Source organism: Dermacentor albipictus, chromosome 9 (assembly GCF_038994185.2).
Source record: "Dermacentor albipictus isolate Rhodes 1998 colony chromosome 9, USDA_Dalb.pri_finalv2, whole genome shotgun sequence".
NCBI lineage: Eukaryota > Metazoa > Arthropoda > Arachnida > Ixodida > Ixodidae > Dermacentor > Dermacentor albipictus.
In genome coordinates, this window is record NC_091829.1 from 108,175,750 (window position 1) to 108,193,393 (window position 17,644).

Sequence of the window (17,644 nt, forward strand, 5' to 3'; positions counted from 1 at the left end):
GTGAGTTTGTTGCTTTTTTGTTGCGAGGTAGCATATTAAATTTTTTATAGTCGCAAGGGGATACGTTTGGAAGTGAGGTGTCTTCTCGGATGACTTTAGTGGCAAAGCATTACATCGTGCCGATGGATTTGTTCATTAGTGTCGTTGAGCATACCACATACTTAGACATTCTTGGGAATGGAACATTTTGTACTCTGTATGTGAAAGTACTAAAAGTTGCGTCGCCATGCAATGTGAGACGCAGATCGTTGTGGGACCTGTTCAGCCACATTAGAAAAACACTACGCCCTGCGGATGAATACGGAACAAATGTATGCTATTGAAAAATGGTTGTCATCGAATTTCATAGCAGTAGACCCTTGTGAAAGCTGTACAGTAACACTGATATTGGCTACGTGGTTTGTGCAAGCAGCCAGCTCATCCAGATTCTGCAAAGACTGAAGACCAATGGAAAATTTCTAAAACTACAAGACGGCAGCCTGATTTGATAAATCATAGTTTGGATGTTTCCAGTAAAGGCACCTGCACTAACGTAAACTAAGTTGCAGCAAAAGTTGGGCTTCATAAAGTAAGTGCGTCAACATCACACCAACTATAAACGCAACTCCACTGCATGGACGACTTGCATTGTGTGAAAACATTGTTTTCACCTTTTGCGCTCGTGTTCGCTTCATAAGAATAGCGGATTAAGACGAAGTCTCACTGTTTAGTGCGATGCGTTTGTCACTGGATGACCACAAATTAATCGCTGTCAGTGCCGTATAATGAACATTAAAAGTTGGGTTCAGCTCCTACTTTCAAACTGCGGAGCCGGTTGTGCTTACATAGGTGCAGATCAACCTCCAGAGGGTCATCACTGAATTGCATTTTTTTTTAGAGGAACGTGGCCAGCTGCATAAATAGTCTTTTTTGACTGACTGCACATAGGTTACCAGGCTTTTTGTCATTTTTTTTCAATCACCCACACAGCGTACGTTATCCTCTTTTGTTAGTAAAGAGGGGTAAACATCTATAAAATGATGCAGCTGAAAACATGCATGCGTTTCCTATACGCAGTGACAGACAAGACGGCTCGAGGGTTGCATAAAGCCGTTTGCCTTAAGTCTGCTTCTTCGCAATGCAACAGTGTCGCGCAATCAAGCATACGTAGTGTATTGCGGCGAAGTGCACCAAAAGTGGAAAGCGGCCACTGTCAGAAGATATAGTATGATATACGTGCGCACCTGCCGTGACGTCTCCTGTCGCATTACAGGCACGGAAACGCCGAAAAAGTGTACTGGCAGACCTTTAGAGCTATTTAGCACGCGGTCGTAGCGATCTGAGCCCTTGTTTCGCCCAGACAGAGCGCCCCGTATAAGAGTTAGAAATCGTAACAGCCGGGATTAGTAATAGGCGCTCCTTCATTAATTACCCTTGCGCGCAAGCACCTCCGAATCGCTACGAATCTGCACCACGTAGCCAATTTGAGGGTTACTGTACAGCTTTCACGGGAGTCTACTGCTATGAAATTCCATGACAACCATGTTTCTTTAGCACACATTTGTTCCGTATTCATCCGCAGGGCGTAGTGTTTTGCCAGTGTGGCTGTACAGCTCTCACAACCATTTACGGCGCAGATTGCATGGCTACGCAGAGTACAAAATGTTAAATTCCCACGAATCTCCAAGTGTGTTGTACGCTCAGTTACATTAACTAATGCATCGGCACGGCAGTTGAATTCATAAACTGTTTCCGTTCCCACGATTCGCCAGAAGTGTGTGGTATGCTCAACGACACTAATGAACAATGCATCGGCATCGCGTAATGCTTTGCCATTGAAGTCATCCGAGAAAACGCCTCACGTCCAAACGTATCGCACTGCGACTATCAGAATTTATATGCTACCGCCGCAAAAAAAGAAAAAGAAAGAAAAACGCAACGAACTCGCATCGCACGGCAGTCAAATTCATAAACTGTTTCCGTTCCCGCGAATCTTCTGAATTTACTGTGGGGTATGCAGACCTTGTTCAACGACACCAATGAACTGCATCGGCGCAATGTAATGCTTTGCCACCAAAGTCATCCGAGAAGACCAGTCACATTCAAACATATCCCCCTGCGACTATAAAAATTTTGTATGCTACAGTCGCAACAAAATAGCAACAAATTCACCTCGGACGGAGGTAACAACTTTCTTCCCCGTAGTACCTAGGCGAAGAGAAATCTCAAGGATCGAAAGTCCCCACATTTCTCTCTCGCAACTGCTGCTCCTCGCGCATGCGCAGAAAGAGCGGAGATATCCAATTATGATGTGCTCGTCCAGAAACCTCCTCCGCAGTGCCTAGACCGAGTCAACTATTCAAGGAGCAAAAGCCCCCAAATTTTCTCTGTCGTGCCTACCCTTACTTGCGCCTGCGCACAAACGGATGGTGATCCCTAAATTGAAGGTCTCATCAACCGGCCAAATCACGCGCTTGCTTGCAGATGAGCGCTTTACGCGGCAGATGTCGCCTATATCGCGTTCGGGCGACTCGGTATGCAAGCGGTGACAACGACGTGAATTTTGGTGGCAGGAGAATTCCGTTCGCCTCGAAGCCGTATTCGCCAGTGTGAACCTGACCGTAAACCTTTTTTGCTTCCGGAAGTTCTTACCACGCTTGTCAACGAACGCCTCAGTGTCCACCGTACCACTGCGGCACTTCACCCGCAGACCAAAGGTCTCGCAGCACACCTCAACCGTGCTTTCGATGGCGCGCTTTTTTATAATGCCGCCGGTTGTGACCTACTTTGTGTACACTATTCCGACCGATTCCTTATCTCCCGTGCAAAGGTCACGTGGTCTGTATCCGATACTGAGGCCTTAGTCTAACACCATCTTCATCTACACTAGGCGTGTCTCGCACTGAACAATTACATAGCAGCCATCATGCAGTTCTTTTTTTTCTCTCTTTTGAATAGTTCTCGCGTTTCGTTCTGTCCTACGGACTCCTCATACTCTCATAATATCTGTCTCGCCATCGCAGCAATGCAGTATGCACAGGACGTTGCTCGTCTTACTGACTCGTGCTTCGCGTAACAATATGAACCCGTCAGCAGCGGATTGAGTCTGCTGGTCAGGCTGCAATCGGGTGGTCGATCTCATGTAAACCCCATCGGGTTGCGTCGCCATAGCGTCGAGTCAGGCTGAGTCAGCCCGACTGCACGGTGTAGGTTCACCGAGCCCTAGCCATTTCCTATGCGCATGTAAAAACAGACGCGTCGGATCAGCAAGTGATGCGATTTGCGCGTGCCCACTAAAACATCAGCGCTCTTTCGCGCCGGTATCGGATTTGGTATCGGGACACGGCAAGTACATGAACCGTGCAGTGAAACGTCATCCATCTGTTAAGGGGCGTGAAATTGAGCTCTTGGAAACTGCTGGTTCGCATCAAATGCCTCATTCCGACGTCCGGCGTCTGTAGCAGCGAAACGGCAGCTAAAATCCCGTTGGCTGCCACGCCACTTCACGTGCACAACTCGATGGAGTTTCCATTAGCTGAGATGCCAAGGCACGAACGCGCCTCGATGGAGCGGAGCGTGGCAAAGCTGACACTTGCTGCCGCAGTAGCACACCAGGTGTTGTGTGAGGGGAGAAGACATCACCTCGACGCCCAATTACTTTCAAGCTTGTCTTATCCGCACGTTCCTTGAGAGCGCTAGTTCACGCCAGTATTCTAACTGCGCCTCGGTAAGGCCAAATCGAAACGTGTCAAGCGTTTCAATGCTGCTGCTTGCCTGGAGGTTCATTACTCCAAGGAAAGCTCAGCGGCGTTGAATTGGACATTAATGCATTCGCATTCACAATCTTCAAGCCCACATTGCAACCTTCGCATTCACAACTCGTAAGAAATTTGTTAGGTATCCTCGTGTTTTTTGTCACGGCCCTCTCGCTTTGGGTTCATGCAAATGAAGCAGTTCTAAACCTTCGTTTGTTATTTAATTGTTATTTTAGTGAAGTGCTCGTCTCAAGGGATATCCGTAGTGGAGCGCCATGTGTCGAAGTGTTAATGCAAGAGCATTGAACCACGTGGGTTTACTCACCATATCTGGTGCCCGGTTGGCATGATCGCGAGCCACCCCTTTCAGGTCGCTTCTTTGAAATACAGATGGCGGGTGGCTGTAGCATTCGCTCTCTCGCTCGATCCAGCCCACAGAGGAGTAGACGATGACCGTATCCGCAACGTGGTTGCTGCAGCGAGTGATGCACGATGCCCCTCGTTCAGCAAACGCAGGCATACAAGCTTTGTTCGCTAGCAAAGCACCTCGTGCACGCACACACACACACACACACATACACGCATATATATACATATATATATATATATATATATATATATATATATATATATATATATATATATATATATATATATATATATATATATATATATATATATATATATCGAACGCACAAAGTTCAGGAGACGTCCCGTACTAGCCTGGAGTCTCGCCAAGGGTTCCAGTGCTTCATTAAGGCCGCAAGTGCTTCGTCAAGCACGGGATCTCAAGCTGTTCCACTACCAGTTCCAGAGCAGACGTGACCTGACCGAAGTGCAGACAAAATGTTGAGGAAATGCCTTCTGTACAAGCAGGGGGCAACTGCCTTCACCGATTATGGCCCGTCACAAAACTCGTCAGGGCTTGCTGATGGAGCCATTCGTAGAGCTGTTCGAAACTCCCGTGCAATGTCGGTCACGGTTGGAGCTTGGGTAACCACCCTTGTCCTACATTCCTCCTCGTTTTGTGACCAAATGCGCAAACATCGAGACTGGCGCGTATACCTTCAAGATGTTCTGGAGCTCCCTTTCCTGCCCCGATCCCTTTCCCACCTCTGGGAATACTCTTGGAGTTCGCAGTAGGACGGCGCCCCAGCAAAACAATCCACGAACGACTCTGCACCATGTCGCCGATGTCGCACTCTCGTGACCGACTTCATTCCAGCTGAACAGTGGCCGGAGGGCTGCCCTTAACTAAATCCAATGGACCCTGATGCCCTGAAAGGATCCCTGATGCGATCGTGTAACAAAATTCTTCTGGGGATGCCTTGCAGGCCGTGATAAGTGTAAGATAAAGGCTAAGAGCGGATACTTCCATTAAAATGTTTTACGTTGGATTGCTTATATGTCTGGTGAATTTCTCCCGTAGCATTTCCTGATAGTTCTTTTATTCTCAGGGTAAATACTTGGCGTAAACCTTGTGACAGAATTTAAGGCGTATCCTAAACAATGTATACAGCCTCGCCCATTATTGCAAGGGTCGGTGTCAAAATGTCAGACCAGCTAACAGGGCAGTGAGATTCGTCAAGCACATGTAGAGGTCACCTTATACTGCAAGTATCAGATCGGCTTCACTGTAACCCTCTGTATATTCGTTCCCTTGTTCTGAATTGTATTATACAAAACTGACATTCTCAAACAACTAAAAAGATGAATACTAATTTAGCCTTTTTTTTTTCGAATGCTCCGAAACATGGCAGGGGACTTGTGCGACCTTGCAGAATCACAGCGCAATCTCGAGCGAAGCAGTTTCCTTCGAGCTATTGTGAAAACTTCTGTTGAGTAATTACTACATTGCGGAATTTAAAAAAAGTTATCTGTATGTGATTGTAGTTCTTATAAAACTTATTCGCGAATTTTTCTGGTGCTCATGAAATTCAGTCATGCACGCGTTGAAGTGCATGATTATGCAACTTAATGCGCAGCTCCTAATCAACGAAAACACTTTTAAATTTTGCCTACACGTAACCCACACCCTACCCATTGTTCTCGTCTAATACAAACTTTGGGGCACGCACTTTCACCTCCTCGACGCTGGGAAGTGAGCGTAGACGGGCCATATGCAACGCCATCGCGTCCTTGGCCAAGAAATTGTTCTCAAAGGCTATACTCGATCAACGTGCAAGTACCTTTGCTCACAGGTGTGACATAGCTTTCGCGCCATTTTCGATAAGTTTGATATCGGTAGAATTTAGAGACCTGGCAGAGAAATAGGGTAAAATTAGACGGTTTTTAAGACACCTTTCAATCTCCGGAAGGTTGGCGAGTGTAATTTAATAGACATAACGTGAGAAACCCACCTGCGATCACCTCTACCTAAATGTTACCTAAGATCCAGCTCTTAAATTCGCCAAACATAAACAAGCCGCCTCAATTAGTGCACTGAAGTCACCAGGTAAACCTTGTAGTACAACGCATGCAGGTACCGACGAACAGGTATAATAATGATTTGTAACGCGGCTAATTAGGGAAGAGGCGTTGAAACTGCGCGATACAAAAGGCTTTAAATGCTGCCCATTGCTGTAATGTATCATGTTGCTGGCGCTCAGGGACTCCTCGGGAAACCGAAATATAGCTGATAACGGACGTGTGACACTCGTTTCGAAATGCTCTACCAAAGCTGAATTTCGTTGAAGCGCATTGAAATTTCGCCCACAGATTTATCATAGCGGTCCGGCATTTTTAATTGACCAAATGTGATCTTGCTGGCATTTGTGAGCGCCAAGTTCCATGCTCTCCGCCGCTGACAAAAACTAAAGTTCTGTCTACACACGACTCATAACATTGCCCCGTGTTTTCGCCAAATATAAATTGTGTCTAGCAAGGAGCTCGATCGGCTGCGTCGTGATACCGACCTTGAGATAAACCCACAGCGCTTTGAAGATTCTCAGAAAGGAACGTTTCTGAAGTGCTGTATTTGATACACGTAAACTAAAGTTCGCACACACATTGGCGATGGGATTCCCCTATCATCATCAACATCATCATCATCATCATCATCATCCTAGTTACGCCCACCGCAGGGCAAAGGCCTCTCCCATGCTTCTCCAACTACCCCGGTCATGTACTAATTGTGGCCCTGCTCCTGCAAACGTCTTAATGTCATCCGCCCACCTAACTTTCTGCCACCCCCTGCTACGCTTCCCTTCCCTTGGAATCCAGTCCGTAACCCTTAATTACCATCGGTTTTCTTCCCTCCTCATTACACGTCCGGCCCATGCCCAAATCTTCTTGATTTCAACTAAGATGTCATTTACCCGCGTTTGTTGCCTCACCCAATCTGCTCTTTTCTTATCCCTTAACGTTACACCCATCATTCTTCTTTCCATAGCTCGTTGCGTCGTCCTCAATTTCAGCAGAACCCTTTTCGTAAGCCTCCAGGTTTCTGTCCCATATGTGAGTACTGGTAAGACACAGCTGTTATACACTTTCTTTATGAGGGATAGTGGCAACCTGCTGTTCATGACTTGAGAATGCCCGCCCAACGCACCCCAACCCATTCTTATTCTTCCGGTTATTTCAGTCTCATGATCCGGATCCATGGTCACTACCTGCCCTAAGTAGATGTATTCCCTTACCACTTCCAGTGCCTCGCTACCTATCGTAAACTGCTGTTCTCTTCCGAGGCTGCTAAACATTACTTTAGTTTTCTGCAGTTTACTTTTCAGACCCACCCTTCTGCTTTGGCTCTCCAGGTCAGTGAACATGCATTGCAATTGGTCTCCTGAGTTATTAAGCAAGGCAATATCATCAGCGAATCGCAAGTTGCTAAGGAATTCTCCATCAACTTTTATCCCCAATTCTTCCCACTCGAGGCCTCTGAATACCTCCTGTAAACATGCTGTGAATAGCATTGGAGATATCGTATCTCCCTGTCTTACGCCTTTCTTTATTGGGATTTTGTTGTTTTCTTTGTGGAGGACTACGGTGGCTGTGGAGCCGCTATAGATATCTTCCAGTAGTTTTACATATGGCTCATCTACATCTTGATTCCATAATGCCTATATGACTGCTGAGGTTTCGACTGAATCAAACGCTTTCTCGTAGTCAATGAAAGCTATATATAAGGGTTGCTTATATTCTGCACATTTCTCTTTCACTTGATTCATAGTGCGAATATGGTCTATTGTTGAGTAGCCTTTACGGAATCCTGCCTGGTCCTTTGGGTGAAAGAAGTCTAAGGTGTTCCTGATTCTATTTGGGATTACCTTAGTAAATACTTTGTAGGCAACGGACAGTAAGCTGATCGGTCGGTGATTTTTCAAGTCATGGGCGTCCCCTTTCTTATGGATTAGGTTTATGTTAGCGTTCTTCCAAGATCCCGGTATGCTCGAGGTTATTAGGCATTGCGTATGCAGGGTGGCCAGTTTCTCTAGAACAATCTGACCACCATCCTTCAACAAATCTGCTGTTACCTGATCCTCCCCAGCTGCCTTCCCCCTTTGTATAGCTCCTAAGGCTTTATTTACTTCTTCTGGGGTTACCTGTGGTATATCGAATTCCTCTAGGCTATTCTCTCTTCCACTATCGTCGTGGGTGCCACTGGTACTGTATAAATCTCTATGGAACTCCTCACCCACTTGAACTATCTCATCCATATTAGTAACGATATTGCCGGCTTTTTCTCTTAACGCACACATCTGATTCTTGCCTATTCCTAGTTTCTTCTTCACTGGTTTTAGGCTTTCTCCTTTCCTGAAAGCCTGTTCAATTCTATCCATATTATAGTTCCTGATGTCCTCTGTCTTACGCTTGTTGATTAACTTTGAAAGTTCTGCCAGTTCTATTCTAGCCGTAGGGTTAGAGGCTTTCATACATTCGCGTTTCTTGATAAGATCTTACGTCTCCTGCGATAGCTTACTCGTTTCCTGTCTAACGGCGTTACCACCGTCTTCTATTGCGCACTCCCTAATGATGCCCATGATATTGTCGTTCATTGCTTCAACACTAAGTTCCTCTTCCTGAGTTAAAGCCGAATACCTGTTCTGTAGCTTGATCCGGAATTTCTCTAGTTTCTCTCTTACCACTAACTCATTGATTGGCTTCTCGTGTACCAGTTTCTTCCGTTCCCTCCTCAAGTCTAGCCTAATCCTATGGTCACTGCAGCGCACCTTGCCGAGCACGTCTACATCTTGAATGATGCCAGGGTTCGAGCAGAGTATGAAGTCAATTTCATTTCTAGTCTCACCATTAGGGCTCCTCCACGTCCACTTTCGACTAACCCGCTTACGGAAAAAGGTATTCATTATCCGCATATTATTCTGTTCTGCAAACTCTACTAATAACTCTCCTCTGCTATTCCTAAAGCCTATGCCATATTCCAATACTCACTTGTCTCCAGCCTGCTTCTTGCCTACCCTGGCAATGAAGTCGCGCATCAGTATAGTGTATTTTGTTTTGACTTTACCCATCACCGATTCCACGTCTTCATAAAAGCTTTCGACTTCCTGGTCATCATGACTGCATGTAGGGGCATAGACTTGTACCACCTTCAATTTGTACCTCTTATTAAGTTTCACAACAAGACCTGCCACCCTCTCGTTAATGCTATAGAATTCCTGTATGTTACCAGCTATTTCCTTATTAATCAGGACTCCGACTCCTAGTTCTCGTCTCTCCGCTAAGCCCTGGTAGCACAGTACGTGCCCGCTTTTTAGCACTGTATATGCTTCTTTTCTCCTCCTAACCTCACTGAGCCCTATTATATCCCATTTATGACCCTCTAATTCCTCCAATAACACTGCTAGACTCGCCTCACTAGATAACGTTCTAACGTTAAACGTTGCCAGGTTCAGATTCCAATGGCGGCCTACGTTCGGTAAATTTGATGTTGATGGCATTTGTACTTCTGCCTGAGCATCTGGATACATCTCCTACCACTCGTAAAATTTAGTCATTCACGCTTTGGGGTGCGTCGATTCGTAATTTATTACGCAGGCGGTGTTAACCACAAACATTTTCAACTTCGCATAAACATAGCTCATAAAGTCGCGTTTGCTTTCGCCAACTATAAGCTTTCCGAAATGAAGAGTCCCTTAGAAACACTGGGAAACAACTAAAGATGGCCTAAGGTCACTTTAAGACCTTTTGAAAGTAATGGTTTACAAAGGCTGCATTTGTTTCACGTGCATCTAAGTTTGCACACACAATTTCCAAGGCTTTGCTCCCGTGCTCAACGAATATAAAGTTAGAGGCATTTGTAGTTTTGCCACAGCAGCAGGCTGGATCTTATGAAGATTCGGAGCACTCATATACGTAATTTATGGCGAAAGCCGCTACTTCGCCTCACGCTTTGTACTTCGCCTATGCACAACCTGTAGCCTTCCCCTTATTTTCTCAAAATATACACGAGGAGTTCCCCCGGAATAGAGGGAACTATAACGAAATGGGACAACAATACAGAATTACGGAATAGCGTTTGCAACCAAACGTAAACGCATTACGTACTTAAAATGATAGCGTCATCCTGACTGCGCGTGCTCCGAACGTCGTTGGCTTTCTGCGGTTTGCGTGCGCTATGATAGCGCACTTTATTACGGATGCTACGGTTACGGATGCTATTATGGAGCTTACGGATGCTATGAAGTAGCGTTGTCGAACATGGCGGCACCCATGGCTCCCACTTCAGAGGGAATTCTCTGGTGATGGCTGCTCTTGGACTCCCGTTGATCATGAATAGCTATTGAAATGAGCTTTCGCTTTCTCTCAACTAACCTGAAATGTTAGTTATAAGTGCGTAACGTATCCGATTTCTGAGATCGTCTTGCGACTACTGCGCCCGTAGTACAAACGAGACGAGTGCGCATAGCAGCAACCGAGTGGCTGCTAATGGAGTGTCTTGGCTTGGATACGTTTGGCAGTATAGGCACCATACGGCGCGCTGTTTTAGGACGTCTTCCGTGCGTTCTAGATGTCCTGGAAGGACGCGCACCCTAATTCCCCGCAAATGTGTTCGCGTTTAACGTACGTGATCGTGAATAGCTATTGAAATGAGCTTTCGCTTTCTCTCAACTAAACTGAAACGTTAGTTATGAGTGCGTAACGTATCCGATTTCTGAGATCTTCTTGCGACTACTGCGCCCGTAGTACAAACGAGACGCGTGCGCATAGCAGCAACCGAGTGGCTGCTAATGGAGTGTCTTGGCTTGGCTACGTTTGGCAGTAGGCACCATACGGCGCGCTGTTTTAGGACGTCTTCCGTGCGTTCTAGATGTCCTGGAAGGACGCGCACCCTAATGCCCCACAAATGTGTTCGCGTTTAACCTACGTAAGGTGAGAAACAATATTCTAAATCTCCCTAGTGAATATTTTACAAACGTCACATTTTATGCTCATGCATTTGAGCTTATGCACGTATCTTCCATATTGTGCATGTTATTGAAGTTTCACTCCGTGGTGTTTGTAGTTATATGGCAGGACAGGCAGATTAGATTTGCGTAGGCATTTACTGCATTTACTACATTTAATGCAGAAAGCACAACTCACCCACACGGATTGATGTTTGCCTACACATTACCTATAGCGTGCAGCTTCCACCTCTAGGCGCTAATTCGGCTCGTCAAAAATTTAATTGCATGAGATTCCTTCCATCTTGAAATCCACGTTGAGCTGCCAGGCACGAGATCCCGGGTTGAATCCCGGGACGAAATCATGAGAGGAAATAAAAAAACACCCGTGTACTTGGATTTACGTGCCCGTTAACGAAGCCCAGGTGGTCGAAATTATTCAGGAGTACCCCACTATGGCGCACCTCATAATCAAATCGTGGTTTTGGCAAGTGAAACTTCAGATTTTTTTTATCTTTAAAAACACAAAAAGCTTAGTTTCAGAACTCATTAGGATTTTTTGTTTCTTCGACCCGCTTTGTCAGGTTTACAAAATGTAGACTATATGCCAGGTATGTCAACGGGAAAATCAAACATGACAGCATCAAGTATTTTTTTCTTCACTCCATCCCCAAAGCCCTAATCCAGCCACATGAAAATGATGTGTAACGTAAAATATTCTGAAGGAACCACGAACCAAGACAACTAGGTAATATCGTGCGCAGTATAAGCTGGAACGCCCGACCGCTTTATCGGGCGCTTGCATGTAGCGGCAGCTCGTACTCAGTGCGATACTACATGACGGCATAGGGACGTTAAGAGGAAACATTCAGCTGTCTGTTTTCCCACACTTTTTACTAAAACACCTGGCACATAATATTGAAATTTGCAGTGGAAATCCAATGTGAAGTGGCTCACGAGGTACGAGAGACATTTTAGGTATAAATTTAGTCGTCTGTGCCACTGTTTTGGTTAAGTACCATGACGTGCGCAACTGCGAATGGAACGCCCCATGGCACTAATTTCGCTAATTAAAAACAAGGGTCCTTGTTTAGTTCAGCTAGCACGGCGTTAAGAGCAACTACGAACCATGTTTGAGGCATGACATTGGAGAAAGGCCCTGGTTTACAAATTATTGGCAACGCTCTTATTTAGGCCAAGGTTCTGGTGGTTTCGCCAGACATTGCTCTTAACGTTACATTTATTTTCACTGAATCAGACATTACGCCTTTCACAGTCATTTTATGGCTGCGAGAAACTTTGTGGATAACCGCACTGTGACGCCCTGTAAAACTTGAATCTTCTCCAAAATTTGTTATTCACTTACACTTACACTGCATAATTTGTTGTTCGTTGATCACTACATATTTGCTGCTTCAACGAAATATACTGAGGTGCTCGCGTAATTCACTCAGAAGACCGCAAAAACGCAATTTTTTTATACGGCATAATAAATCGGCAGAGCTGGACTGAGTATATTAGAGCGCAATATTAGCATAAGCACTTCATGCTTTCGATAGCCATTTGGAAGACAGTGGCCCTCATTTCCTGGTAATATGAAATTTCAACCATTTTTGGTCCTCCCGAAGAAGCGGGGAAACTCAGTCAGCGTGTCATATAACGCCTCTAAAGACGACGAAAATGAGGGCTTAGAAATTTTTATTTACCCTCTGGTTAACTGACACAATTTTCCTGTGCACTGCCCTTCAGCTTCCACGCATTTTCTCACAGTATAAACTTCGTGAGTGATTTGATTTTTTCTCAGAATATTGTAAAATACATGGATATAAAGTTTTGAAGTGCTTCTAGCTTCATTAAAAGCTTTGCTGTAATACACGATGGGAAATGATATGTTCGGACATTCTATACTTACGTGACAGCGTCGTTGAACATATCGCTGAGGACGCCCATCGCGTTATTGCCACGATAATTGAATATGCCAAGAGCAATTAATGTTTTCGAGTTGACGGCGTTTGTTGACACTTGTAGAGCCTTCAGATTCTGAGAAATCAAAATAAAATTGAATGATAAGACGAAATGATTGCGTCGGTCAGTGGTAAATCTAAAGAGCGAAAATGGAAAGAAAAACATACAATTCATAATGATCGCTTCTTTTATAGGCGTGTTTGCGTTTGCGTTTTCGTGTTCCTAGGCGTGTTCCTGTTCCCGTTTTCGTGTTCATAGGCGTGTTCCTGTTTGCGTTTTTCGTTGACATAAAGAAATTAGTGGCATTTCATCCCGAGGTGCCGTGTTCCAGCGCGTATTTAGGGGCGGGCAGGAGGGCAGGCGGACACGCATCTCCTCTAGCTCGGCCGTGGCTGTTCATGCAGTCACACGTAGTTGTGCGCGTATGCTGCCCGTAAGCGTTATCTGTGGCGGGTGCAAACGCAAAGCGAGCCGAGATGGCTAATGCCTGCATGTGCGCTGTGAACCCATGCGCCTAGTTCTGCTGGTCGCGTAATCTCCCGTTTCGGAGACATGCTGAAGCGAGAGGCAGCGGTAGCGTTTGCTTCTTTCTGTTTGCGCTCATCCCGCCAGTGTCGACACATGTGTTCGCGGTCATCGAGTGAGTTCGCCTGTGCCGGTGTGAAACCATGTTTGTTAATTTAAATATTAAGCGAAGTGTTTGCTCCAGTATATGCGGTCTAAAAAGCAACCTATTCTTTGCATAGTTACCTAATACATTTCTGTAGTCATCAATGCTTCGCTTTGGTGCGGATTGGTGATCTGTTGTTCTTTTTTTAGCTACCCGAGGACACTTAGCCTTCTTCGGGAAGCTAGTTGAAATGTCAGATTTCCTGACAGCACGCAGCCTTGCACGATGTCTACAAACTACAGTTACTAAATAGCGAAACCTCCACATTCGAAAACTATACATTCGCTTTTTGGATTTACGGTTGCTGTATTGTTCGTGTTGTGGTTTGTGAATATTTGCATACGCCATAAGTAATAAAGTTAGAGCTGTTTAAAGATCATGTCTTAAACCGAACCCGTGATGATACGGACAAATTTGGCGGTCTCTTCAAGCTATCAACGCCAGCCTAAGGTATATGCATAGATTCACAGCTTTCAGTGCGCCCGGACCTTATATCGCGCAGCTATAAACACCCTTCTGTTTTTTTGTGTGTGTGTGGTGGTGGTTAAAGTTTCATTTCGAAAAGCATCCTGGTGGAGCGCAGAACGCATTTACCACCTGTTTACTCGCATCCTTATAACGCATGGGAAGAGAACATCGGGATTGCTGTTTTCTGCTTTTGCTTATTTTCACGCTTGCTTTATTGCGGCAGCTGCACTACGAGCCGTTCATTTTCTTAGTTGTCTGTTTGCGTTACCTATACCGTGCTTCATTCCCGACCCTTGACTTCTCTCGCTCGGCTTCGTTACACACACTGTTAACCACAACAACAACAACAACCATAAACACCAACAATTGCGATACTCCCTATTGCTAATCTTTAGCGAAGCTCTATACGTGTTTTCATTTCTCGTGTAAATACTTTGTATTATGATTATTAAGGCACGCGGTTTGTAATAATAAGAAAACACTGCGAGTAGCATGCATTGTTTCCATACTGATGAAGCATGCTACTCTGACGCCATATCGTAGCCATCGTCGCCAAATGGCCCGTCTCGAGCGGCACTGTGCCTTCCTTCTCTCGGTTTCGCTCCACAAACGAAGAGAGCGGGCCCTCGGTCGCGGTGGAATCGTGCCGTCGGCGACAGCGGCGACAACACCCAAGGGAGCGTCGCATCGAGCCTCGCTCGTAGCCGCTCGCCATCGCATCTTTCAGGGGCAGCGATACCAGTCACATACACTTGCACCGTGGACCGACATGAGCAGCTGACGCCTCGGGTGAGCGTAGCACTCCCCACCTCAAGCCACCATGGTGACGTGATAACGCCACTGCTAGTGATACTGGTGCACTGGAGATTGCGCGCAGTAAACCTTTTGTTTGTCCACATGACACGAAATCGCACTTACTGGCGCTCATACCGTAGAAAACTGGTCAGTGAAACAGCAAAGGTCTAAAATTTACGATTTCTCGAAGTACGAAACTTCAGAAACGTCTTAGAATTGCGGAAGATCGCTTTATTTTTAAATTTGTGTGTGGAAACCGGGTGCTCGTTACAAACGAGGGTGAGTAAGACCAGAGGGTTAGTTGTACCAAGTACTGCAAAGCTTGATGTTCCTGTGGGAACATTCACACGTATACGTATTATGTAGCCATCCACTGCACGTGTCTTTTATTCTGTCCTTGCAGCGGCCTTGATAAATCGGTTTGGCTGGTAAACCACAATTCTCATCCGACCAACGCCTGTCAAAACGCTCATTTTAGGGAACAGAGCAAGCGCACCGACAAAAAGCATTAGATTGCGATGTGACATGCGGACCAGGAGTAACGATGTACTTACTGCAAGAAGCACTTTCGCCTTGTCGTATAGACCCTTTACTTTCGTTGATGTGTGCAACACGTTCAACACGCCGTAGTGCTTGAGGTTGCTGTGCCTAGAATGATTTTGCAGTTCCTGTTCGGTCGTTGCGTTCATACTAGTCTGGGCTGAGTACCTGAGAACGAATGAACGTAGTGAAATGTCGTACACCTATTTTCAAGCGTTTTGCAGAGATCCTAAAACATAGCGGTAGTTTCCACGGCGGAATGTAACAATAGTAACGTCCGCTTTAGACGCCTGAGTAGGCTCGGTAAGCGCAGCCTTTTTCGCGAGCCCTTCCGAACTTTCTTCACCGTGTCTGTTGGCTGGGTGCTGCTGCTGCTGCTGTCTTGCCGAATGGCTCACACTCAATGTTGCTAACCTCCAAAGTAGGTTTCCCTCTAATTAAAATAGAAAAAAATTCCATATATTTCTGTAGATATAGGGAAAATGCGGGTGTTTTGTGAGTTGTCTGTAAGATAAGCAGCGTTCGTGCTGTGCAAATACATTGTAGATTTTAGTTTTAATACTTATTTATGTATTCGTTTGTAAGGATTTATTCAAGTCACTGTGGTTAAGCTAAAATGATGTGACCAGTGGAAATTGCAATGCTGGCAACGGCAATTTATTCGCGCACAGCCTCCACATTGTCAAACGTAGGAGTAAAGTTATTCAAATGTTAAAACACATGCATACATCAAAGAAAAATGCAATAAATGCTAAAATTATAGAAGACTCTACGGCCCGGCTGGAGGCACACGACCGTTTCTACTCGTGTGTCGCGTAGGATGTTGCAAAAAAAATGTTTCGATGGTCGACAGATCGTTCATACCAAATTGTACATGTCTTTTCGCATGAGAAGCATGTGCCGTTGGTGCATAGAAAAATCGTAACAGTGCGCTCCTAACAAAACTTGCTTGGCATCAAGGGTCACCTGCAAGGTTGCTGCTTCCAGGTTGTTGCTTGTGTTTGCCTTGACAAGGTTAGTTTGAAAGGAAACTCTCTCCGTGGTAGCACTGCAATGAGGCCGGCCACAAGAGTTTGCTCACGAAGTCACTCAGTGTTGGAAACATAGGGACACGTCACCTTGAGTGGTTTGTCGCACGCACTTCCGAAAACGCTCCCCACACACATCTGCAGGTAAACCTGGGTCCGCGTTTTCGAAGATGCCTCTATTCATTGTCGAGCTTGTTGATGTTCTCTACCGTAAACAATCAAGGGAACGAAGAAGCAAGAGGAGCAATCGAAGCAACACGTTTCTCCACCACAAACCCGGGATCGATTGCCTGAAGCCGCTTCATCGATAAATTGCCTAGAGGAAGTCTTTTGATTATTTACATCGCCTTCAATATAAAATTCCAAACATTTCAGGCGGAACTTGTGCACAGCTGTAGGGTCAGCGTCAATTAGTATAGATAACCCTGACGTTACCATGCCACCAAAGTAAACTTGCTCGAGTGGGACGAAGTTGGTTCGGTCTTTGTAACGCAATCGATCGAGCAGCGTGTCACGGAGGTATCGGGGTTGCGATATGCTTCAACAATTATTTAAAGGCAGTGCAAATGTGGTCACTCTGCATGTAGAGTCTCGCTCCTTCCGCCTGCATTTCCTTGTTCAGCGTTGTGAGGAGTGGGTGAACATACTTGAGTAAATACAGGTATACAACTTGGTCGTCGGGTCTTTCAGTTTGCCGAGTATAGAATCCATGGCTAAGAGTCGGACCGCACGACTCGGTCATGCGGACCGACTCTTAGGCCATGGTCGCAGGACCATCGCCTAAGAGTCCATGGCTTGGTCCAGCGACCATGGCCATGGTCGTTGGACCTAGGCGATGTCCTGCGGACCGGTCGGGCGTCCGATGAAGAAGCCCATGTGGTGAATCCGAAGCCATCCACCATGGCGTCGTCATTTCACCTCTTGCTCTCTCTTACGAAAACGCCTATTTTACATTTTAATGCTTTTGCGTGAAGTTTTCCTTCGCTTCAGAAATTTTCTCTAAGGAGGCGACTGAATTATTCTGGTAGTTGCTGTCGTGGCTAGAAAAAGAAGCGTTATAGATGAGTTGGCAGCGACAAAGATTTCGTCTAAACCTGT

At 45.6% G+C, this 17,644-nt stretch overlaps 1 protein-coding gene across 1 annotated transcript in view; it reads right to left on the reverse strand.

The window, feature by feature from the left end:
• Positions 1–17,644, reverse strand: part of LOC139050179 (uncharacterized) — a 50,568-nt gene that overhangs the window by 16,832 nt on the left and 16,092 nt on the right. The window contains exons 3-5 of the mRNA XM_070526387.1: positions 15,533–15,686; positions 12,993–13,120; positions 4,060–4,207 (exon numbers count right to left, since the gene is read on the reverse strand). Of these exons, the coding sequence (XP_070382488.1) occupies positions 4,060–4,207; positions 12,993–13,120; positions 15,533–15,686 (430 nt within the window). The remainder of the gene's footprint in view (positions 1–4,059; positions 4,208–12,992; positions 13,121–15,532; positions 15,687–17,644) is intronic.